The 25318-nt window shown below is 38.3% G+C and overlaps 1 protein-coding gene across 8 annotated transcripts in view; it reads left to right on the top strand.

Moving 5' to 3' along the window:
- The window catches only part of OSBPL6 (oxysterol binding protein like 6), a 117258-nt gene that overhangs the window by 65421 nt on the left and 26519 nt on the right, over window positions 1-25318 (top strand). For 3 of the 8 annotated variants that reach the window (XM_060779734.2, XM_060779721.2, XM_060779727.2), the window contains exons 4-15: window positions 269-364; window positions 2579-2701; window positions 3940-3993; window positions 5077-5190; window positions 5788-5958; window positions 6481-6622; window positions 9476-9579; window positions 10484-10570; window positions 16064-16138; window positions 20609-20774; window positions 21287-21417; window positions 25060-25167. In XM_060779734.2, the coding sequence (XP_060635717.2) occupies window positions 269-364; window positions 2579-2701; window positions 3940-3993; window positions 5077-5190; window positions 5788-5958; window positions 6481-6622; window positions 9476-9579; window positions 10484-10570; window positions 16064-16138; window positions 20609-20774; window positions 21287-21417; window positions 25060-25167 (1371 nt within the window). The remainder of the gene's footprint in view (window positions 1-268; window positions 365-2578; window positions 2702-3939; window positions 3994-5076; window positions 5191-5787; window positions 5959-6480; window positions 6623-9475; window positions 9580-10483; window positions 10571-16063; window positions 16139-20608; window positions 20775-21286; window positions 21418-25059; window positions 25168-25318) is intronic. The other 5 variants (XM_060779741.2, XM_060779750.2, XM_067471289.1 and 2 more) reach the window with 5 other exon arrangements.

Below are 25318 nucleotides of genomic sequence, written 5' to 3'. Positions count from 1 at the left end.
GAAGATACACAAAGCATCTAATCTCACAAGGCACATGTTCACAAAATTAATTATAATTAGACTTCACAGTTTTATTATGAAATATATTAGGATTTCCATGTTTTGATAAAATTCTCACATAAGAGGCTAAGGCAAGAACATTGATTTTGGCAATGTGGTGGTGATATTATTTCTGTAAACCTGATAAATTTCTGTAGGTGTTGCCAGCCCTTTCTCTTTGTTTCATGTGTGGTAGAACATTTATTCTCCTTATTTCTGTTTGTTTTAGAGTGGCCATATATTAGAGCGAAATATTTCTTCAGGAAGTGCAGATCTGGTAATGGGCAAGCAGTTGCTAGAAAATGAACCAGTCACCATATCTAAAGTAAGTAAAGCCTGAGAGGTTAGGGATGGGGTAGAAAAACCAAATATTTGCATGTAAAACAAAATGTATTGGCTTACTGCTTAGTTTTAAATACCGTATGTAAAGTTTGTATGTGCTTTTTTTGATACAGGGCTGAAGTTAGCATGCGTACAGTGCAAAGGCAATTAATATGAAATGGATTGTCTTTTGGTGCAATGAGCAATATGTTCTGGTTACTTTTTAGGAGGCATTTTGAAGGAATTTTTTTTTTATGTCCAATGCTATTTCCTTGTAAATTCAAGTTTGTTTGTTTTTTAAAAGAAAAGCAACCAATAAGTAACAAGAAAGGAATAAGTAACACAATGTAATTTAGTGGCAACAATTTTAGGTTTACATGAGGAATTATTTTTAAAAGTACCTAAGTTTTGGTTTTGACAATGCCAAATGATGTGAAAAGAGGTTTCATCCTACCCGCCTCTGGGTGATTTGAGGTGGGAAGTTGACTGCGCTCTGCATTTATTTGCGAACTACGTACGCGCAGATGTCCTTTTGAAGCAGAAGCTATTAAGATACTCATTCAACAGCCCACACTTAATTAGATGACTAGTAGTCGAGTCATGGGAAGGAAAACTCATTTGAAAAACAGACAAGATAAACAGCATTCTAAACCGGAAAATATTTTGTTTCGTTCAACTCTTAAGATACAAATAAAGCAAAAAAATGTGCAGCTTTTTTTCAGATATGTGCTGTGCTCCAAGTTCACTCTGGTAGAGCAGTAAGGGTTTGAGAGATGGGCAGGAAATACTTTTCTGTGATGTCATTGGCACTGGCAAAAAAGGCATTTCAATCTCAATCCAGACAATATATGGCTACTTCCAGGGAGGATATGTTTTGTTTTGGTCTCAACTGGCAGGCTTGTGTGGACAATGATGAAGTGTTGCATAGAATTTACCTTGGTGTTCCAGGGCCCTTCCACACAGCCCTATCTCCCAGAATATCAAGGCAAAACACCCCACAATATCTGCTCTGAACTAGAATATATTGCAGTGTGGACAGAGATAACCCAGTTCAAAGCAGATATTGTGGAATTTTCTGCCATGATATTCTGGGATATAGGCCTGTGTGGAAGGGCCCCCAGATTGGTCCTGGAATTAAGATGCCACCTTAGCCAAAGTGGATTACATACCATTGTTTGACAAGAGGACTTATTCAAGCTTTTCCTCATGTCTTTCATCCAGAGGAAGGTGGATATGCCCTGTGGCTTTATTACATCAGAGGGCATGTCTTACTAATTACAGTTTTATATGAATGAACTTTAATTTTTTAAATTTTGTTGGTAGTTCGTTTTGACTCAAGTAGCTATATGCATGGTTTTGAGGAACATTTTGCTTAAAAAAGTTTCAGCTCATAAAAATAGAGTAATGAGAAGCCTTTTTAGTGGAGCACTGGTTAGGCACAGTTTGATGTGGTTGCCAAACAACATACCGTGCCATTCCCATGGGCTGCTTCTACTGTTTTAACCCCTTTTAACTTCTTAAATTGTTAATATATTTTAACTGTCTGATTTTTTTGTACCATTTACATTGTTTAAGTTAAGATTAAGGGGGGCTTGACCTGCATTAGGAATGAGCTCTGTGTGACTTTTGGCTGCTATGGGGCCATTGGTTCCCAACCTTTTTTTTTTTTTTTTTTACTAGGGACCACTCTCCAACATCAGTACCAAAAGGGTTACAAATCAATTTTTGGTGAACTTTAGATTCAGTTTGGTTATTTGGGGTGCTGATTCAGAAAATTTCATTGGATAGACCACATCAGCCTTAGTTTCTGATGCAGAACATATGCCATCCAGTAGTCGCCACCTGCTTGCCCACGGAAAATCATATTTAATAATCTAGAACTGGCGTGGTCTATCCAATGCAATTTTCTGAATCAGCACCCCAAATGACTCCAGGAACAGGCTTAAAAACGAAGACACCAAGGCGCCCCTGCTTCCAGGTTCCAGGGGGAGAGAGGAGGAGGAGAGACAGCTGTCAGGAGGCTAGTTTTCGTGTCTTTTGTGGGTAGTCAACCTCTCCCCACCCAACATCCCAGTTACATCAGCACTATAAGAGGTTTTTGCAAGACTAGTCGCTCTTATTGGGTTCCCACCTTCACAGTTGAAAAATATGACTCATTAGTCATGAGCCATTATGAATGTGTTTATTTTCTGGTTTTCTCTACTCTCTCTTCTTTCAGGAGCCAGACAACTGGGAAATTATAGAAGGTCTGAAAATTGGTCAGACTAATGTTCAGAAGCCAGACAAACATGAAGGATTCATGCTGAAGAAACGGAAATGGCCTTTAAAAGGCTGGCACAAGGTAAAATGTCCATAAAGCAGCTGAGTGATCATTGCTTCAAACAAAAGGAAGAGTTATGGTTGTTTATGGAAAATTGATTTATTATTCCACTTTTATACAATCGCTTCTAAAACACTGCAATATACAGAGATGGTTTTAAACAATTGATTATTGCAACAGCACGACAACAGAGAGGAAGCAGGCAGGGACATCTAATTACCGCTCAACAAAAGTATGCCCCAGGCACAGTCAGGCCATTGTATGCTAATCAAGGTCAGTTGAAACATTCACACCTAGCTCTAGCAGACAAGAGCCCTTTGTTCCACCCTGGTCATTCCACAGATATATAAACCCTTTTGCCTAGTTCCAACAGACCTCACTACCTCTGAAGATGCTTGCCATAGATGCAGGCGAAACGTCAGGAGTGACTGCCTCTAAACCATGGCCATATAGCCAAAAAAAAAAACAAAAAAAAAACCCTACAACAACCCAATTGATTTATAGTGGAGATAACTGATTTTAGCATTTATGTATATTTATAATCCATTTTATGTTCCGGCATTGCATGTTTGCCGTATATATTTGGTGTTCTCCCCTGAGTGCCTTCCAGGGTGAGAAGGGTGGAATATAAATGCTTTAAATAAATAAATACTATATGTGTGTGTGTGTGTTTTGTGCATTGGCATATCTTTGTCCCTAACAGTTCAAACACATACCTAGGTATATCAGTTTAACAGCCGAGAAACCTAAGTGCCTTGCATGAATGCCATTTTCTCAAAAGGTTATGAGATCATTTCCCAAAAAGTTATGACTTCTAATAAGGTCATGCCTTTCCAAATATCATAAAATCTCCAAAAGTTTATGGAGATTTCCATTTTTCCAAAAAGTGATGAGGGACAATATCTGAATAGATGCTGGAAATCTCTCATCTGAATTTCACAGGCATAAATTCACATGACGACTGCCTTTTAGTTCCAATTCTTGTTTACAGTGTCATCATAATAGTGGATTACCTGGTTAGATTAATTGAGATAATGCTTGTGAGAAGTGCTTTGAATACTGGCAAGGTCTTTTATAAATAGTAAGTGTTAACACTGTAATTAATTGCTGCTGTCACAAATGGAAGTAAAGTGTTTATTAATTTTTCTCTCCCAATGTTGGTTATTAGAAAACGACAGGGAATATGTATTTGTTCCATCTGTTATATTGCTTTGCTTATTCCTCGTTTTATTTAGTCACGTCAACATTTTTCCTTGCAGCGCTTTTTTGTCCTGGATAATGGAATGTTGAAGTACTCAAAGTCACCGATTGATGTAAGTAAAGCTATTTTTAAAGTTGGGAAACGCCTTTTACATTCACTTTAAATCAAGAGTTGGTAACATACTACCCTGAGGGCCTATTCTTGAGTTCACAAAATCCCCCTGGATTCAGGTGAAAGAAAAATAGATGGAAAATATGAAAGGAACATAAAAACAATCACTTTCTTTGATGTCCACTACCCCAAATGCTTAAAAACCACAAAAATTACCCATATTTTGGCTAATTTCAGGAACCAGAACTAAATGACCACCATCATCTAGAATTTGCTTACATCTTCTACACCTCACACATTTTTTTTTCTTGAACACTCTTTGGAAATGCATCAGAAATTAAATATTTGTCTTCTTTTATAATGTTTTTGCAAAGCTCTACCCACTCCATTTCCGCTGTATACGATCAGGTTTTCTGAAAGAGAAAACAATACATCAGCAGCTTCTTGATGTCTGTTATAATAAAACAGTAGTTCTCAACCTGGGGTTCCCAGATGTTTTTGGCCTACAACTCCCAGAGATCCCAGCCAGTTTGCAAGCTGTTAGGATTTCTGGGAGTTTAAGGCCAAAAACCACTGTAATAAAACATGCTTTATATTTCTTTCCACAGTTCTTTGATGTGTCCCCCCCCCCAAGTTTTCTCAAATTCTTGAGCTTCAGCAACACAGGGAATGATGTACGTATTTCTCTTAGACACCAGGAAGAATAAATACTTAGGCTGAGTATTTCTTGCAACACTTCTTAAGTGTATCTACCTTGTAGAATTAATGCAGTTTGATTCCTCTTTAACTGCCATGACTTAGCTGTCTATGTCACTAAACCACAAATCCCAGGATTTCCTAGTATTGAGCCATGATAGCTAAAGTGAGGTCAAATGACATTAATGACACTTATTAAAACAGGCAGCTGGAGAGACCCCTCAAGATCCTTTCAAACTATAACTACTTCTTTCAGTGTCTGTATATGTGATTCCCAAAAGTTACAAAACAAATCAAATCTGATTTTCCATGTAGTGACTATTGAATAGCATACCAGTTAATCTTTTTTTTCTAATGTTGTTGATAACCTTTTCCTTTGCTCTTTCAGACTCAGAAAGGGAAGGTCCATGGAAGCATAGATGTTGGTTTATCAGTTATGTCAATTAAAAAGAAAGCTCGTAGGATAGATCTTGACACCGAAGAGCACATCTACCACTTGAAAGTGAGTTTTGTGACTAATTGCACAGCCAAACCAATTAAAAACCAAACCTCGGTGTAGTGTTGTATGGTGTTCTAGCAGCATTTGCTTGGTGTCGTGGGGCCCTTCCACACAGCCCTATATCCCAGAATATCAAGGCAGAAAATCCCACAATATCTGCTTTGAACTGGGTTATCTGAGTCCAGTCTCAGATAATGTGGGATTTTTGCCTTGATATTCTGAAATATAGAGCTGTGTGGAAGGGTACTCAGTTTTTAGACCTGTTCCTGGAGTTATTTGGGAGACTGATTCAGAAACTTCCATTGGCTATAACACATCCGCTCTAGTTTCTTGGATATGGTTCTCATGGTTTTCTATGGGCAAGGAGATGTTGAGTTGGGGATGGCATATGTTCTGTATCTTAAAAACTAGAGCTGATAGAAGAAAACTGGTGCCATATTTTGAATCAGCAGGTCAAATATACCCAGAAACAGGTCTAACATTTGACGTACCAAAATGTGTGTTGGTCAGTGTTATTTTTCACACTTACCAGAATCACGTTAACCAAATGGGAGCAATATTCCATGACTCAGCTTCTACTCCCATTCCTTCTTTTACCAGGTGAAATCCCAGGATTCTTTTGATGCTTGGGTGTCAAGGCTACGCCACCATCGACTATACCGTCAGAATGAGATTGTACGATCACCACGAGATGCCAGCTTTCACATATTCCCTTCAACTTCAACCACTGAGTCTTCACCAGCTGCTAATGTTGCCATGCTGGAAGCTAAGGTAGAGTGTGACCTTGATCTGGAAGAACGCCACTTAGGAATTCATATTTAGTTATTGTACCATATTTCCTGCCTGTTTTTTTCCAGAATATGGGTGATGTTATAGGCAACATTAAGGCCCCTTCTATACTGCCATATAATCCAAATTATCAAAGTAGATAATCCACATTCTCTTCTTTGAACTGGATTATATGAGTCTACACTGCCATATAATCAAGTTCAAAGTAGATAATCTGGATTTTATATGGCAGTGTAGATGGGGTCTAAGTCAGAGAAGAGGACAAGACATTCATGAAAACCTTTGTTATTGAATTATCTGTTTTTGAAGGTTTGGAGGTTTTTATGCTAGAGTGCCAAATTTCTATATGCCTTTAATTTTATTAAGGTGTAAAACGTATCCCTTGTTTAGTTTTTGTCACTGACTGTTTTATTAATATTTGGTATTCTCAGTATTATAGGAGGTTATAGGGTTCTGTATTTATCATTCATTGTTGCAATTTTGTATATTGCTTTTTTCCCTTAGGCATCACAGAATAACTTCCCATGGCAGCCACCTATCCCTTGCAGTAACAGCCTGTCTCCGTTACCTGCAACATGTACCACTGGCCAAAGTAAAGTAGTTGCTTGGTTGCAAGACTCAGAAGAGATGGATAGATGTTCAGAAGGTCAGTGGTTCCTTCAGGTCATGCCATGCTTCTCTTTAATTCATTATCAGGATTTTTGCTAATGCAGTGGTTCTCAACCTGTGGGTCCCCAGGTGTTTTGGCCTACAACTACCAGAAATCCCAGCCAGTTTACTAGCTGATAGGATTTCTGGGAGTTGAAGGCCAAAAACATCTGGGGACCCCAGGTTGAGAACCGCTGTGCTAATGCATGGTGATGGTAGGGGTATCCATAGAGTCTAATAATATGATGGTTGTTCCAGGGTTACAAATGTCATTTCCTAATTGGTTCTATCATAAAAATATGGGTAAGTTTATTAAACTGCAAATACTTTGTTTTTGTGGGACATCCTGCAGCACATTTTACTATAGTTTTTCAATGAATATCTCACAGCGTCTCCACCAATTAAACCTACCATAGTTTGTGCCACAAAAACCAAAGTTTCTGGAGTATAAGAATTACTTTCGAAGTATATACCACATAATTAAATTACTTTCAAACCAGGAATAGAAAATGTTTCAAATTTTATTGTATAGTGCAATAGATTAGTGTTGTGGTTCATCTGTACTTACCATTATGAGTTAATTTGTGATTTGCTTGGTATATCATTTTTTCAAAGACTCCTTTCGGTGCCATTTTGAGGGCCATGTGATTCCAATCTTTATCTACATCTTCTTTCAAAGGGTGCCTCTTGACACCACTAGCTACCATAGCTCAATGCTATAGAATCCTGGGATTTGTAGTTTGCTGAGGCATCAGCACTCTTTGGCAGAAAGGGCCAAAAACCTTGTCAAACTATAACATCCGTGGCTCCATAGCATTGAGCCATGGCAATTAAAGTGATATCAAACTGCATTAATTCTGCATACTAGGAGTGTTTCAAAAAAATATAAAAATGCAAATTTCTAATGGAATACAACATCCCAAATCCACAAAATAGAAAAAAAACAAGAACCAAAAATGCACCAAGCAATGCACCACTAGCTTTTTCATCAGCTGTTAAAATCATACCGGAGAAGAAGAAATCATGATGTCATTTCAACTCCATTTTTTATTGCCTGGTTTTTATTGTGGACACTGGGAGACAAAGAGTCATAAAATCCAACCAATAAAATTTCAGTTGAATCCATTTATTGCCTGGATTTTATGACTCTTTGTCTTCCAGTGTCCACATGGCTAAAGAGGGAGATATCCGTACAGACCCTCTTAACTGACAGTAACAAAAACAACATCTTCATAAGCTTATGACTCTAACATCATCCTTTTTTTCTTCTCTTCCTGTATGATTTCTATACTTTTGACTGATGAAGAAGCCAGTGGAGCTTCAAAAGTTGTCTAATATATTTTGTACATCATTAGTTAGTCCAATAAATCAATTGCTATTTTGTGGATTCTAGATGTTGTGCTATGGCTACACCTTGATAGATTCCCAATGACTATTCAAACCTCTTTCTTAAGAGAATTTTATTTCTTCTTTTCACTAATTTCTCAGGTGCTAAACAATTTTCCATGTGTTATTTATTTTACTTGTCCACAATTCTAGACCTACAGATATCTCTATATCTATATATCTATATCTATATATATCTATATCTATATATTTTAAAAAATCATATTCCAGGGTAATACCTTTATGGGCCTTCCATAAATCATAATATTTAAATTGATTTTGTTGCTTTCTTGCAATCTTTAAGATTAAACTTTCAGACATACGAATGTCAGGCCTGTATATATAATTAAAACAACAAACCTTCCAAACACACCAAAGCAAACGCTCCTTCGATTTTTAATTTGTGGTTGATTAAAGAGAGCAGAAAAATAGAGGCCTATCTCCATCTAGGGCAGTGGCTCTCAACCTTCCTAATGCCGTAACCTTTTAATACAGTTCCTCATGTTGTGGTGACCCCCAACCATAAAATTATTTTTGTTGCTACTTCATAACTGTAACAGTAATTTTACTGTTATGAATCGTAATGTAAATATCTGATATGCAGGATGTACTTTCATTGCTACCTCTCTTTCTCCCTGGGATTTGGCCATGGAGGGGCCACTCCACCCCTTGTTAATCCCTGTCCTCCTCCCTCACCTTCTCCCTTCTCACCTCCTCCTTCTCCTTCTCCTTTCCTCGTGGATACAAAGCAAACCTCACCTCTCCCGCTCCCGTCTCTTCCTTCTAAAATAGCAGAGGGGGAGGGCTGAGTGATGTCACCACCTCCCTCTGGAGAAGAAGAAAAGGCCTCTGGGAAGCAAAAGGGAAAAAGTTAGCAGTGTCTTGGTTCCTAAGACCATCAGAAATATGTGTTTTCTGATGGTCTTAGGCATCGAAAGGGCCATTCGACCCCCAAAGGAGTCGTGACCTACAGGTTGAGAACCACTGATCCAGGTGATTCCAGGTAATACTTTTGTCCCAAAATTAACTGACATCATTTATGCAATATCAATGGCTTCCATTTGTTATTCCACTATGTTTTCCTACTGTTTTGCTCTTTTATGTTCTTAACACAAAAAATGCATTGAGGAAGCAAAGATGGGACAGGTTCTTTATGCTTCTAACAAGTGTTACTATAATATTTTACATTTGTTTTACAAATCAGTATGGTAGTGCTGCTGTACAGATGATGTGACCCCATCCAAGGCAAGTAACTCAGGTCACATCTACACTACTATGTAATGCAGTTTCATTATGCAGTTTGACTGCATTATATGGCAGTATAGAGTCATATAATGCAGTTAAACTGCATTATGAAACTTCATAATATGGCAGTGTGAGATGGAACCACAATCTCAAGCAAGATAAAATATATATCCCTCTCTTCCCCCCTCCCCATTTTTTCTCTTTTGGAAATCCATGTCAGATCTTGCACACTGCCAGTCAAACCTTGTGGAACTCAGTAAAATCCTTCAAAACTTAGAAATACTTCAGAGAACTCAGTCAGCTCCAAACTTCACCGATATGCAGGTAAACATATTTTGTTAAAATCTAATGAAATAACATTATTTAAACTTGAAACATCCAATGTATCATTTATCAAAAGATATGAAACGCCACAATGCAGAAGGTATAGCCTTGTCAACTTTAGAAACTCTCAGGTCACTCAAAGGAGACCCAAGAAGGTGGAGAATAACTTCATGATCTTGTTTATATATCAGGATAAGATAGGGTTTCAGGGAAACTTGGCTTATTGTGAGTTAAGCATGTGCCTGCAAAGTACCTGATAGTTGCTACTGCAACTTGATGTCTCTCCTCTTACTAGTCAAAGATATAGACCGTGCCTTGTGGTTCTGACTTGTTCAGAGGAGAGATAATCCGGAGAGCTGGGAGCAGAGTCATGATGACCGCAGTGTTTCCAGTGAAATTGAGCTTGCTGAGCCACTCCTGCTTGTCATAAAAGCTTAATGTGATGCTCTCACACGCAGGCTCTACAAAGACTATAAATAATCCCATCCAACACAAATTTAGAAACACTTGCCTAATTTGTAGAAATATAGATTGTGTGATTCATGGAATCCTTTATTCTATCCATGTAATATTCAGTTGTTCTTTGTTGTTGTTTTGCTAGGGAGTTGGAATGTCACACAGAAGTAAGGACAAACACCTTTTTGCAGTGAATTTTAGATTAACATAGCACCTGCACCAAAGATAACTGGCTTTACAATTGCTTTCAGAGTTTTTGTTCTTTAATTGCTCTCCAGTCGGCCTGTTTGTTTTGCTTCTAAAGCCTAGATTTAACATTCTTGTCATGTTTCTATTTGCAGAGAACTGATTCTAACACTCTGACCTAATTTTTTGCAATATTGTCTGTGTCCACTTTGTGAGCTTTAATGTAGTGCTTTTGTTGCCTTCTAACTATTTTATTATGTAGGCTAACTGTGTAGATAAGAAAGACAAGCGTGTCACAAGAAGATGGAGAACAAAAAGTGTCAGCAAAGATGCTAAAATACAGCTCCAGGTATTGAGTTCATGTTATTTTCCCCCCTTTCATCACACTCTTTGGTAAACATTCTTTTCCCCTTTTACATAAAAGCAAGAACAGAAAAATAATTTTCAGGTCTTTTTCTTTTGTTCTGGAATGCTTTTTAAAAACTGGAAGATCAAGGCTCTTTAGTCTTTTTCTTTGTTCTGCTCTTAATATGAAAATTGAGAGAAGAAAGACAGAAAGTTTGTTAAAACACAAAGCAAGTTACTGGACAGGATCCAATCAGCTAAGGTTTCTGAACTCTCCTTGTTCAATCTGATGTTTGATTTTTTTTCCACCTTCACAACATACCACAATCTGCTTTAAAAAGTTTTGTCAGTTTTATAATGCAGTGGGATAATATGCAGTGGGATGGGGGAATGTAAAAAAAAGAAAGGTAAAGAAAACCCTTCACTGTAATGGACCGTCCACGCAGCCATATAACCCAGAATATCAAGACAGAAAATCCCACAATATCTGCTTTGAACTGACTTATCTGAGTCCACATTGCTATATATTCCTGTTCAAAGCAGATAATGTGGGATTTTGTTTGGATGTGTGGAAGGGGTCTAAGGTACATGTTTAGTTACAGAGTTATTGAATCCCAGACATTATGTTATCATTACCAAAGATGTCCTGGTTTGTTTTCTGTGTATCATATAATGTTTGATTAGCACATGTTTCTGTTTTGCTACATGAACATGTTTGGAGGAGCCATGACCAAACTTCTCATCAGAGGTCTGAGGCCCCTTTTACACTTCTGTATTAAATACAGATTATCTGCTTTGAACTGGATTATATGGCAGTATAGACTCATATAATCCAGTTCAAGGCAGATAATCTGGATTATTTGCTTTGATAATCTAGATTATATGGCAGTGTAGAAGGGGTCTTAACCTTATGGCCATGTTGATGAACTGTGACGCTTTAGACTTCCAGAGTTCGATACCACTTTCAAATGGATAGAAAATATTGCAAGCTTGAAAATAGCTACTTGCCTGGACATTTAGGGCAAGCTAAAACTGCCTCTAGGCACTTATGTGAGGCAATGCTCTAAGATTTGTGTTAATTTTGGAAGTAATGTGTGGGACGGTTTTTCTTTTTTGCTCTTTCCTGGAAAGAAATGAGAAACAGTGATATTCACTGCCTGCTTTCTTGCCTGACACTTGTTTCCTACTTGAATCTCAAAGAGAGGAAAAATATTCTCAGCATTGCTTGGAGGAATGTCCCCTATTTAACAACTTGGGAAATTTATATCATGGATGGAGGCCATGCTTCATAAGATTTGAGAGGAAGGTTTATGATCCAAAAAGTATTTCTTCCAAGGTCCTCTTCTCTCCCTCCTCTCTCTTTCTTCTTTCTCAAGACAGGAATTACAATAGACTATTTCTACCAACGACAATGAAACTAATTGCTGTCTTTTTTCTGTCCTCCTTCTTATGTCCTTTTTTATATATACAGAGAGGTAAAGGGACAGGATTTCCCCCAGTTGGATGAATATAATGGAGTCCTTTGTGGCTTGTCTTTCTCTCAGCATTTGTCCCTTTCCTCTAGTGAGAATAGGTTTGACTGTCTCTCTGGTAGAGACAGAAAAAAAATTGAAAGCTATGCGCTGTGTTGCCAGTTGATGTTCCTTCCTCTTTCCCAAGCTTAATGACTATTCCTTTTCCTGTCAACTTCCTACAAGGTTTGGAAGTGAAATTGGTTGGTGCATGCATGCTCATTTGGAAAAGGTCAGCTTTGATCTTCTGATAATTCACAAGACACAGCTATTACTGATAAGGTGAACAAACTAAAAAAAGAAGATAAATGTTGGTAGGGTTGTGGGAAATAATAATAATAATAATAATAATAATAATAATAATACTCAGGGACTTCCGAATTCAGACAGACAAGAGTTTTGGAGCACAATACTCCTGACCTCACGATCATGTTGAAAAACAAAGTATGGATTGTCAATGTTGAAATCCCAGGTGACAGCAGGATTGAAGAGAAACAACTGGAAAAGCTGACACAATATGAGGATTTAAAGATCGAACTGCAAAGACTCTGGCACAAGCCAGTCAAGGTGGTCCCAGTGGTGATCAGCACACTGGGTGCAGTGCCTAAAGACCTTGGCCTGCACTTAAACACAATCAGTGCTGACAAAATTACCATCTGCCTGCTGCAGAAGGCCACCTTACTAGGATCTGCATGCATTATTCGCTGATACATCACACAGTCCTAGGCACTTGGGAAGTGTCCGACGTGTGATCCAATACAACAACCAGCAGAGTGATCGTGTCTGCTGTGGACTCATCTTGTGTTTCAAATAATAATAATAATAATAATAATAATAATAATAATAATAATGTGTATATATATATATATATATATATATATATATCCTATTTGCTGTGACATACTGTGTTTTTGTGTCAGTAAAGTAGTAGTAGTAGTAGTAATAATAATAATAATAATTTCTGCTGGAATAAGTTTTTAAGTTAAAAATGGTTCTTTAATGAAAATTATAGATATTTTCAAATATTTTATTCACATTCAAGACTGAGTGGCACCTTCAAGCAATCTTTGTGCTTGTTTTTGTGCTATGTTTTATATGTGTATGCATGAAAAATTGTTCCGTCACATTGTTATTAGTATCTGTTTTCTGAGAAGACTAGTTGCAGGCTGTTTCTCGTCTTCTTCTCATCTTTCACTGCTATTGTTCTAGTAGCTGGCAGCTGAAATACATGTCATAGGAGAAGGTGGAAGTGAATATCCTGAACACCCAGTGTAGGAGTCTTGTCACTGAAGCTGACTAAGACACGCCAGCAGAACAGCTGAAAAATAAGTGGGAGTGGGATAGAGATGCGGTAGAGTGAAGGAGTGATATTACATCAGATCCAAACTTTCTCCAGGTCAAAACAGCAGTTCTTATGAGAAATTAAGACCAAGGTTCTGCTGGCCCTTACCTATCTTGGCCAATTAGACTTACACTCAGACTCTTCTCTCCAATGTTGGCTTTACTGTCTGTACAAAAATACCTTTGCTGGTATGTCAAAGTATGTAAATTCTTTTAGCTGAATTAAAGGTGGAAAGAGTTTGTTTGTTGATGGTAATTCATTTCAGAGAATAGTTTGAAATACTATATTCCATTGTGCATCCTGTAAAATATTCTTCATCGTTTTTAGTAGTTTTTGCACATGCAAAAAGACAGATTCGTTTTTCTCTGTGGTTCACAAAAAGTTCATTTTCAATCGAGGACCTGGTTGATTCTCTCAGTCTGGTATAATAAGGTGGAGTGTGTGTTCAGGGGTCTCTCTCAGTTTTGTCTGACCTTTAGTGAAATCTAACTTATCTTGATCCTTATAGTTTTTGCGGCACGATTTATTGAGAGTTGTTTTGTTGTTGCTTCCCTCTGAGAGAGAGAGAGGGAGCCTTGTCCAAATGAGTTCCAATGGCTGACTAGGGATTCAAACTATCATCTCCTTGAGTCCTAGTCAAACACTCGAGCTGCTCTGCCATGGGCTCTTCTCTGTCCTAGGCTTACTCCCAGATAAATTAATTGGAGCACAGTTGCTAATCTTACCTGTACATGGAATTTGCATGAGCTCCACTAAGGGAACAATTGAAAAAGCAGAACAGGCGCGGTATAGCAGAGGTTGAGGCAAACCTAAGATTCCCCTTTCCTGGATTGTGAAGCATGTCTGACTCAGCTCAAAGGTTTCAGGGTCTAATGGCAGAAGTGCATGCTTTGCCTCTGTTTACCAATGGTCTATGGTTGTATGGTTGCTCTCAAGAAAATGAAGGAATAGATTGACTTCAATTTTGTGAGTCCTTTTCTGGTCACTTTTGTGTGGCATTTTAGAGTTTATATCTACTCCTTTTGTTGAGTAAGTGTTTGTCTGCAGTCCTCATTGCTTTGGGAGTGATACAGACTATATTTGAATGGAACGTAATGGAGGAATTGAACAAGACCACACATATTCAAATACTTGAATGTAATGAATAGGTATGTAATATAGATTTAATTTATAAACCATAGTGTAATTTGGTATCACAGAAAACTCTATATAGCTTTATACGGATTATACCTGTACATATTTTCTATAGCTGATTTGCAAGTTCACTCAACTGATGTGAGAGCCACATTCTGGGTAATTTCTACAACAATGAATAAAAATAGTTTGAAGTAATAGCTGATAAAATGCTGATAAAATGCTAGTATGCAATAAAACATATATTTAAAACATTAGATAAAACGTAAAAACAGACCGGGGAGTTTAACTACACAGCCGTCCTCGGCGCCATCTTGCTCGATCTTCTACCAGAAAGAAGCTACAACAATGAATAAAGTAAACCAGTTATTTCCAATGTCTGGATTTTGTTTGTCCTTTCATCCCATAGCCTTTGTTTTCCTTTGCATGATGAATATCATACAGTTGTCCCTTACATTCAGATGTGTGTGTGTGCATACCTTCAAGTCACCTGTCAATTTACAATGATCCCATGAAGTTTGTATGGTTTTCTTAGGCAAGAAATCCCACATTTGCCAGTTCCTTCCTCGGAAATATAACCAACAGCACCTCTTATTTGGATACTATTGAGAAAATCCTATAGCAAATATTTTTAAAATACTGAACGAGAACACTATCTCGTTCCTGAAGGCTATTTAATCCTGAGAATTAGGACTACTGCCAGATTCTTTGCGCATTGAAAAACTGAAATCAAAAAGAATTGTCAAGCTAGGATGTGGGCACATTGAGAAGTGATCATATAATTCAGATCACTCATATCTGTTACACCACAATCCTCATTTTAGCTCAGGATTATGGAATATTGCTTCTTTTGTGGAAGTAAAATTCTGTTAGGAAACTATTCCGTTTCTAGAATTGCCAGGTTTTCAAAATAGCAATAAGGGTCAATCAAAATTCCTGACTTGCAGAGATGACAATGAGGAAGTAGCTATTACCAAGTTTATACTCTACCTAAATACCAGATGAAATAATTGATTTCAGTTACATTGGCCATGTGTTTTTCTCTAGAATTAATATGTTGTCTGCATTAAGGAATAACATGATGGAAATATTTCTGTCTTTACGAGGAATCCACACTAAAAATCACATGATCTGTTTATTTTTGTTCCATTACCTCTCTATATTTGCTGGGATTTGGGATGTAGGACCCTCATGAAACTGAAAAAAATGTTAATTAAAAATTACTTTTAAAAAACAGAAGAAACACCTTTCTGGGAATTTCTAGGTCTTCTAGTGTGACTCTGTATCATGTGGTAGTCCAACCGGGGGTAAAAGAAACAACTTTCTTACCCTAAGATAAGGGATAGTCTTTATAACAAGGAACAAGCTTGCCAACCGTCAGATAAGGGACATCACTTATATTGAGGGACTCATGTCAACCCTGCCCTTCTCTGATTGTTTTTCATCTCCCTGCATCCCACCATTCTTCCCCTCCTTTTGCCTCCCTGTTCTTTTTCCGGTTCACTGTCAGGAAGGGACATCGCTGAAAAGCCAGTTCAGTTCTGCACGGCGCCGACAGAGACTGGCGGCAGCAGTGGCTACAACAGTGAGTGGACTTAACAGTTAAGGCACCTACAGCATTAAAGTTGGGAAATTGCATATGGCGGATTGTACTAATCACACTAAGCACATAAACGGCATGGCAGGTGCTTGTGTGACACTTGGGAAGCATGGAAGGATTGGGTTTCAAGGCCTGCTCTAGCCACACAATGAAAAATACTGTGTGCTCACAAATCTTCTAACCTGTATTGGTTTACAGGTCAGCCAGTGTGAGCTGGAGCATGCAGTGCAAAGCTTCGCCAAATTTAGTCTCTTTCGGTCATATTGTTAGTCTGGAATGGATTAAAGTCTTGACAAATTAAGCTTGAAGTGCTTCATTTTAGCTGGAATGGACACTGCATGCATGTGTGTGTTTAGAATTACTTCTCCAATATATTTCAGAGTGGCTTTGTGTATACTTTCTGAGACAAATTCTGTGCTTCTGTATTGGTGGTACTCCTAAGATTAGTAGACTTCGGGTAGTTACATCTGGCAGTATGTTTGTTATCTTAGTAGAAAGGAGTCTTGCCACTGCTTTTCCCAATATGGTATTTGGGGAATTCCTACTCCAGGAACTCCTCAAATTCCACAATAACTTCAGTTAGTCTCTTTGGACATTGTCCTCTGTAATAAGGCACGTGGTCCTCCAGCTGCCATCCTACATTGTTTTGCCTGAGGCACAGCTCCATGATTCCTCACTTCTTATCCTAGAACATGTTTTTTTAAAAAAACAAACAAACATGTAACTGGGCAAGTGACCTTTCTATTTCCAACATTCAAAGTGGGGAAGGGGATGGGAGCAGCCATGATAACTAGGAAGAAGCTTGAGAAGAAAAGGACACTTCCTATCAACATCTGAAAGTAACACAATCTTGTGTTAGCATTACGGTATAGTAAAGCCACCATGGGAAGTCTTCCAGATCAGAAGATGAGGTGAAAATAATCAAGTGAAATAAAATATCTGTCAAGGGAGGAGCCAAACATATTTTTGAAATGGATTTTAGCGGAGAAGGCAGACATACAAAGCCAAGTATATGATGCCAGAGATTCACCTTAGCCTCTTATGATCTATTAAATTATGATGAAATATGTAACTCTTGTCCCTTTCCAAATAAAGATATCCAAAGAGGCCCATTGCAAATATGAAAACGGCATAAAAACAACAAACTAGAAATAATAAACATTTCATATGTCGACATATTTTTGTACACAGTGTGATATAAATACTCAGAAAGTAGCTATGCATTTAAATTGCTAATGCTCACTTTGAAGTAAGTCCTTTTGAACTTAGAAGGCCTTATTTCTGAATAGAGATGCTAATGATTGGACTGAAATTCCATGAAGTGATTGTGCTAATTTAAGAAAGCTGAAGCAAAACAGCTAGATGTCAGATCCGCCATGGAATTCCATCATGTTATATTATACTATTGCATAATTTTGTTTCTTTTCCATAATCTCAAAAAGTCATATTACTGTCACTACCAGATACATTTTATTTTATTTTTCCCCAATAATTTGTCACTAAATAGAAGTGTGTATTTTTTGTATTGAGTAGCATGGATTGACAGTTTGTATGAATATGCTTTGCCCGACTTACCGGGCGGAGATGTGGTTGGTGGGGTGTCCTCCCGGCCGCCATGGCATTGGAGGGGGCTTCTTCTTCCCAGAAGCCCCCTCGGCAGCAGGAGAAGTCTCTTCTGGCTGGGCAGCTGGCCAATCAGAGGCAGCCCCTTCTTGCCCCCTAATCAGCTGGGCCGGCTGCCCGAAGCTTGCGAGGGCAGCCTTTACATACGCTGTGAAAGGCCATGCCAAGCAGTGCACCTTTCCTGTGTTCCAGCCCACCCACCCTTTATAAACATTTTCAAGTTTCATAGTTTTTGTAGAGCATTGTTCCTTTGTCACAACTTTATGGCGTGTGGCATGGGCCCTGGATCTGATTTGTGTAACCCCCCCCCCACTGCACACACACATTGGAGGGATTGGGAAGGTACCGGTGGTTCTCCAGGGCTGCAACGGTGTTGGGATCCCAGTATTGCGCCGGTCCTGGAGTGGTTAAGCGGTATCAGACAGTAGCAGGCTGTCCGATTCCTGGCTCCAGGACCCATGCCGGTCTGCCAACACTGAGTCTCTTCTGTAAGCAATAAACAGGTTGTGGCCATTTGTTATCCCAACACAGTGTGTGTCTCATAATTGGGTTTGCTGGTGGGAGGCTCTAGTCGCACATGTCCACACAAAGCAAAATGTTTCCAGTAAGAGAAAACTTACTTACATAGGCTTATTTTGAGATGACTTCCAAAGTATGATACAATAAATGTGAATGGTTAGGAAATGAGAATACCTGAAACTTGGAAGGAAGGAGGTTTTCTGATGTTTCACTGAAGTAATAAATAGGCTAAGCAAGCTAATCTGTGCATTGATGGTTAGTGATTAACACTACTAAAGAAAAGATTGATGTTATTTATTTATGACACAACTTTACAATCTAATATCCCATTAAAATGTTGTTGTTGTAAGTAATTTCTGACTTATGGTGATCGTAAGGCAAGGTTTTCTGGGGCTGTGTGTGTGACTTGCCAAGGTGGGAATTGAATCCTAATCCCCAGATTTGTAGTCCAAACCCATAGAGGAACCCAGAAAGACAGATGCTCCAAATTTACAGAACATCTGTGCCTGAATGCACCCTATCATAAATATTCTGGCTTCAACTCAGTATTGCCTTATTGTTGGACTATCAATGCAAAATAATCATATTTTTCACCTTCCCCTTTTCAGCCCCCAGCATAACTTATCTAGTAAGACATTTAAGTCACTGGTTATAAAAAATACTCTGTTTCAATGCAAAGTAATATGACTTTTTATGCTGATGCTGCTGAGGATATTTCAAAAGCATGGAATATATTTTGTGATAGTTTTTCACATCTGAGCTGTGTATGTTATTTAGATAACAAAATAATTTAGCATTTCATTTGGTGGTAAAATGCTGAATTAAGTTATGGTTTTATTAAGGAATGCTTGAATATTGGGCTGCAGAGCTCACCCAAGGTTGTGTGCATTTTGCCTTGCATGTCTTTATATTATAGAATAGTGATCGTTTAATAACACGGGAACCATAGAAATGTGTGTGGGTGTGTGTGCTGGTTGAGTATCCCTTATCCGAAATTCCTAAAGCCAAAAGTGTTCTATGATTCAGGCTTCTTTTTCATGTTTTAATACTTGCATTTATGTAAAGAGCTATCTTGGAGATAGGCCCTGAGTCTAAAAATTATTTATGTCTCATATAGACCTTATACAGATAATTTTATACACAGTGTTTTTCATATTTTTTGTGCAAGAAATGAAGTTTGTAAACGTCAAACCTTCAGGAAACAAAGATGTCATTACCTCATTATTTTTTTAATTAAAAATATCTTGCCCCCGGTGGCGCAGTGGGTTAAAGCACTGAGCTGCTGAGCTTGTTGATCGAAAGGTCGCAGGTTCGATTCCGGGGAGCGGCGTGAGCTTCCGCTGTCAGCCCTAGCTTCTGCCAACCTAGCAGTTCGAAAACATGCAAATGTGAGTAGATCAATAGGTACTGCTCCGGTGGGAAGGTAACGGCGCTCCATGCAGTCATGCCGACCACATGACCTTGGAGGTGTCTACGGACAACGCTGGCTCTTCGGCTTAGAAATGGAGATGAGCACCACACCCCAGAGTCAGACATGACTGGACTTAATGTCAGGGGACTACCTTTACCTTTTTTACCTTTACAATAGAATTTTAGTCATAATGATGATGATAATGATAATGATGATGATGATGATGTCACCTTTCCAGGCACTATTGAGCTGAAATGGCAATGATGAGAAGTAGAATTTTCATTTCATATTATGTACACAAACATCCCCTTCACATGTATATCCACTCAATTTTAGAGGAGGATACTAAAAATGATGCCTAGATATAGTGAGTGTGTCACCCTCCCCTCGGGAAAAAGGCAGCCAATCAAAGATTGCAAAGCAATTGCAAATTGCAAAGCAAAGCAGAAATAGCTAGCAAAAAAAGGTGCATGGTGCCTTTAAATCTCTCCTCGCTTCTGCCTCACCCTCGAAATGAAATATACATATATAGAGTCCCTACTTCGTGGATTTTCACTTTTCGTGGATGGTCCTGGAATTTAACACCCACGATAAGTGAGGGAACACTGTACATTTAAAGAGAATAGTACTATTAACCACACTGTTCATGAATAGAGCAAATTGGAAATGTACGTATAGAAAAAGCACAACACCTCCTTTCCAGAAACATGTGGAAAGTTAGTTATAATCCCACTTTGCAGCCCCTGTAGAAGAGCACTGACATATCAGCACTAGGAGCCATCTGTCTCAAAACATTCCTGCTATGAAGATACCTCTTGACAAAAGTGTCCAAATATTTGTAAACATTAAGCATTATGAAAATTGGCAAAACAGTGTTGTGTATCTGTTGCTTTTCAATGTAGGTCCCTTTCAGTTCCACCATGTCTCCTGTTCGCCTCCATTCATCCAATCCTAACCTCTGTGCGGACATCGAATTTCAGATGCCACCAAGTCACGTCGCTGACCCCCTGGAAACCTCCACGGACTACATAAAACTCCAGGAAGAATTTTGTCTCATGGCACAGAAAGGTAAGGACACATGTACTAGTGGAAACTCATTGGGAAATTACCACTGATATAACTAGGCATCTTTGTCCAGTATGTGTTTGCTTCTGGCACCTGTGGAAAAAGAAATGAAAACATTGCATGGGCAATCTAGTTCTATTTAAGAGAACGTTTTGCAAAATGTATAACTGGAAACATTTGCTTTCAGAATCTTATCTTGTCAAAGGCAGGGATTCATTTTCAAAATCACTGTGTTTAGTAATTAAGTTTTAAATCACAAAGAGCTGACAATGCTCATTTTGGAAGATAGAATGTAACAGGAAAGCACTTCCTTTCCACAGTCTATCGCTTTCATGTTTACATGATAGTCCTAAATCGGATGTTCGGGTTTCCAAAGATTATAGGTGATGTTTGCAAAACCTGCAAATCCTACTGATTTCTGTTGTAGGATCGAATTCTAGAAATTAACTACTAAAATTCTGCAGGTGGTTTAAGATACTGCTGTGTACACAAAAGACTTCCTTGTTTCTTCCCAGTACACTCTCTTCTGAAGTCTGCCTTCAATAGCATTGCAATAGAGAAGGAAAAACTTAAACAGATGGTTTCAGAACATGATTTCACAGGACATAGCACACAGATAACACGTCTCCGACAATCTCTTTCTCAGGTAAGTTCTTTTATGAGTGCTTGCCATATTTGCAGATGGCTCTGAGATGTCTATAATTGGCCTCAATGTTGGCATAAACATTAGGCACCACCTAGCTTTCACAAAATAAATAATATAACACTAATGTATTTTTACCTCAGTCTATTTATCACATAAATTCTACTGCTGGTCCAAGATGAAGTTAGACCTATTAAATTTGTGAGATTTTCCTACATCTGGAGGAAAGACCCACCCAGTTGGTGGATCTACTGTAGTTTGAATTTGGGCCCATTGCTTCACATGTTGCTAGGAGTTTTTAAAAGTGTATAGATAGAAGGATTTATGTATAAAAGTCCAACACAAGTCAACTTTGTGTCTAGATATTGCTTTTGTTGCTTAAAAAAATCAATCAAATCAAAAGACTAATATAAGATTTCCCCTGCTGCCCACAGTTCAGTTTCAGGTGGTTTCTTGCATGTGTGGCAAACCACCCAATTTATTGCTCTTGCTTTCTTCTCTCTCTCTCTCTCTCTCTCTCCCCCCCCCCCCCCCCCCCTATGTCTCTCTATGTGTGTGTGCTATTAAATAGCCTCCTTTCTCTTTTCACGTTTTATCAAAATGAGATACATGATTGCTTGGAACAGTAGGATCTTGTATGCCTCTTTACTGGGCTTATGTTGCCATCTTCAATTGCATTTTAATGTGATTGATGAGTACATGCATACAGCCCAACTTCCTTTTTTCACAACTTTCTATTCTTCCTGAGTATATACATTGGCTTATAATAATATCTGAGTAAGTGGCACTTTTGCCTATGTTTACTTTCCATAATTGTCTGTCCTGCAATCTTTTTCTTTTTACTTTACCTTTGTTCTGCTTCATCTGCTGTGTATTACAGTCTTTCTTTGTAACCTAGTGCTATGGATAAGTATTTGGCCTTTTCACGTATAAATCTTCCTTGAGTGGTGGTGGTGGGTGGAATAGACAGATTAAAAAGTAGGGAAGATAGATTTTTTTGAAGATAGTTGAGGACTTCATGTAAGTGTCACTTCCTTTAGAGAGGACGGCTGCCATCACAGTTGTTTTTGAGGATCGTTCCATTTGTTTGTAAGCTTTTCTTTGCAGAAGTCTAAGAAAAGTCATGAAATGACCCGGACAGTTTTTTTGTTCTTTGGCCAATGACTTTACTCCTATCTATAACCATAAGCCATGGTGCAAAGCACGAGGTATCATTTCCAGTTTGTATTTATCTATTGTCTTTGAGAATTTCTTATAAGGGACCTCTTCCTGTCGTCCCTGATATTAAAGAGGAGTGGTAGAAGATGTTTCCAATAGTATACCAAATGAGTGTTTCACTCTTTTCTCATGTTTTGTCTTTCTCTTGCTTCGTTTCTGCAACTTCAAAACTAACTACCAAAATCTCATCAGTCTCATTCCTGCTTTCTCACTGCTGTTGCACTATTTTTTTTGCAATGCAGCTAATATAGATGGTAATGCAGGTACATCTTCTATTGAAACTGAATTGAATATCTAACCTATTTAACTGATTCATTAAACAACATACATTTTTTCAAATTTTATCTCACTTGTAGTAAACCTGTGAAATTGGTCTTTGCATGTGCAGTAGAAAACTGAAGTGGTTCAGTAATGAATTTTTCTTCCTGCCTCATTGCAAAAGAGCTGGCTACTAATTGATGGAGCGCAAATTGTTTGGTTTAATCCATAATAAAAATACAAATCTAAACATACAGAGTTGAATCACGTGTAAATTATTGGATCCTGATACAAAATAACAGTTTATGTGGCAAATATACATCACTATCATTATGTAAATCAGTGGTTCCCAACCTTTTTTGATGGACCACTTGACCAGGGCCCACTTGACCAGGGCCCACTTGACCAGGGCCCACTTTGACCAGGGCCCACTTTTACCAGCATCTACTTTGACCAGGAACCTCTTTGACAAGAGCCCACTTTGACCAGGGCCTACTTGACAGGGACCACTTGTCCAGGGACTACTTGGCCAGGAACCACTTGACCAGGGCCCACTTTGACCAGGGGCCACTTTGACCAGGTACCACTCTTCAGCATTAGTACCAAAAGGGTTACAAATCAGTTTTTAGTCAACTTTAGATTTTGTTTGGTTATTTGGGGTGCAGATTCAGAAAATTGCATTGGACAGACCACATCAGCTCTAGTGTCTGATACAGAACATATGCCATTCAGTAGTCGCCATCTGTTCGCCTACAGAAAACCATATTTATTATTATTATTATTATTATTATTATTATTATTATTATTATTATTATAACTTTATTTGTACCCCGCTAGCATCTCCCAAGGGATTCGATGCGGCTTACAACAGGCCGGAGCCCAACACAATACAACAATACAGTACATAGCAAATAAAAACAGTTAAAGCAGAAAAGCAGAAAACAATAACAGTAGCAATACAACAGGACATTATTTAATAGTCTAGAGCCAATGTGGTAGTAGTAATCTTTTGTGGGTAGTCGGCCTCTCCCTTCCTGACAATTCCGTGGCTTCAGCATTATAAGAGGGTTTCACGAGACTAGTTGCTCTCATTGCCACGTAGTTTCGAGGCAACAGTGTAGTAATGGTAAGGCTGTGGACCATATTTTTGTTGTTGTGGACCACTGGTGGTCCATGGACCACAGGTTGGGAACCACTGATGTAAATGGAGCATGTGGGCAAAATTAAACAAGTTCTCCTGCAACAGATGTTCCCTGGTTTCTTTTTCCATTATCTCACATCAATCAAAGAACCAAAGAAAGACTGAGGGTGCGTTTCCATTACTGATTTGCTTCATGCATGCTGACCCAGAACCAAGTTTCAATGTATTACTTAATTCCCAAAGAATAATGTATAGGATTGCAGTCTTAAGGCAAAACGTAATGAAAAGTGGAAAGAGCTCAACATTTTAAAAAATGAAGTGCAAATGTTCAGTTTTGATTGGAGCAGCAAGGAAGAGTGTTTAATCCTTTTCTCCAATATTTTTTTAAACACAAAGAAAGGCCTAGCCCCATATATTTTCCTTTGCTGATGAAAAAGCATATGGGGAAGCAATTTTTACTGGAAAAATATCTTTCACTTGAAAGGACTAAGCACTCCTTTACCTTTAGCACTGCTTCCATCAGATTCAAAGACTGTCATGGTTGTATTTCACTTTCTACATCTTGTCTTAGTCCTTAACATTATTTAAAGTGAGTAGAGGTATGTGTTAAAGAGAGTATTCAACTGTTTTGTGAGACTTGTCCTTGCCGTCATAGTTAAATCATAGTTAAGTCATAGTTACAATGATACAAGCTTTTATGGAATCATTCCCAAAGAGAATATCTGTAGATACCACTAATGATAAAGCAGTGAAATAATCTATTCTGGAAAATGTCTTTCATTGTGCTTCTGGCCGGTGTATAGGACATACTAGTGCATTGGTTCACAACCTGTGGGTCCCCAGATGTTTTGGCCTTCAACTCCCAGAAATCCGAACAGCTGGTAAACCGACTGGGATTTCTGGGAACCAACACCTGGGTTTTGGCCACAGGTTGAGAACCATTGCACTAGTGACTTTATTTATTTATTTATTTATTTATTGCTATTTTGTGAATTTGAATGTAAATATTCAATTCTTGTTATTTCAAGGCTCTCAACCAGAATGCTGAACTAAGGAGTCGCTTGAACAGAATACATTCAGACTCTGTTCTTTGTGATCAGGTTGTCAGTGTAAATATTATCCCTAGCCCTGATGAGGTAAGACTTTGGCATTGATCTAATGGACTTAACTGTAGTCAAATCCCGCTAATTACCACTAATTACTCAATTGTTCTGTTTGATAAACCTGGCAAGCAATGGGATGAGCTCATTGTCAAGATTGTTCTAGCCATGTTCATAAATGTATTTA

This window comes from Anolis sagrei, chromosome 1 (assembly GCF_037176765.1).
Source record: "Anolis sagrei isolate rAnoSag1 chromosome 1, rAnoSag1.mat, whole genome shotgun sequence".
In the NCBI taxonomy this organism is placed as follows: domain Eukaryota; kingdom Metazoa; phylum Chordata; class Lepidosauria; order Squamata; family Dactyloidae; genus Anolis; species Anolis sagrei.
Note: the sequence above shows the minus strand (reverse complement) of the source record. Positions and strands in the feature narration are given on the sequence as shown.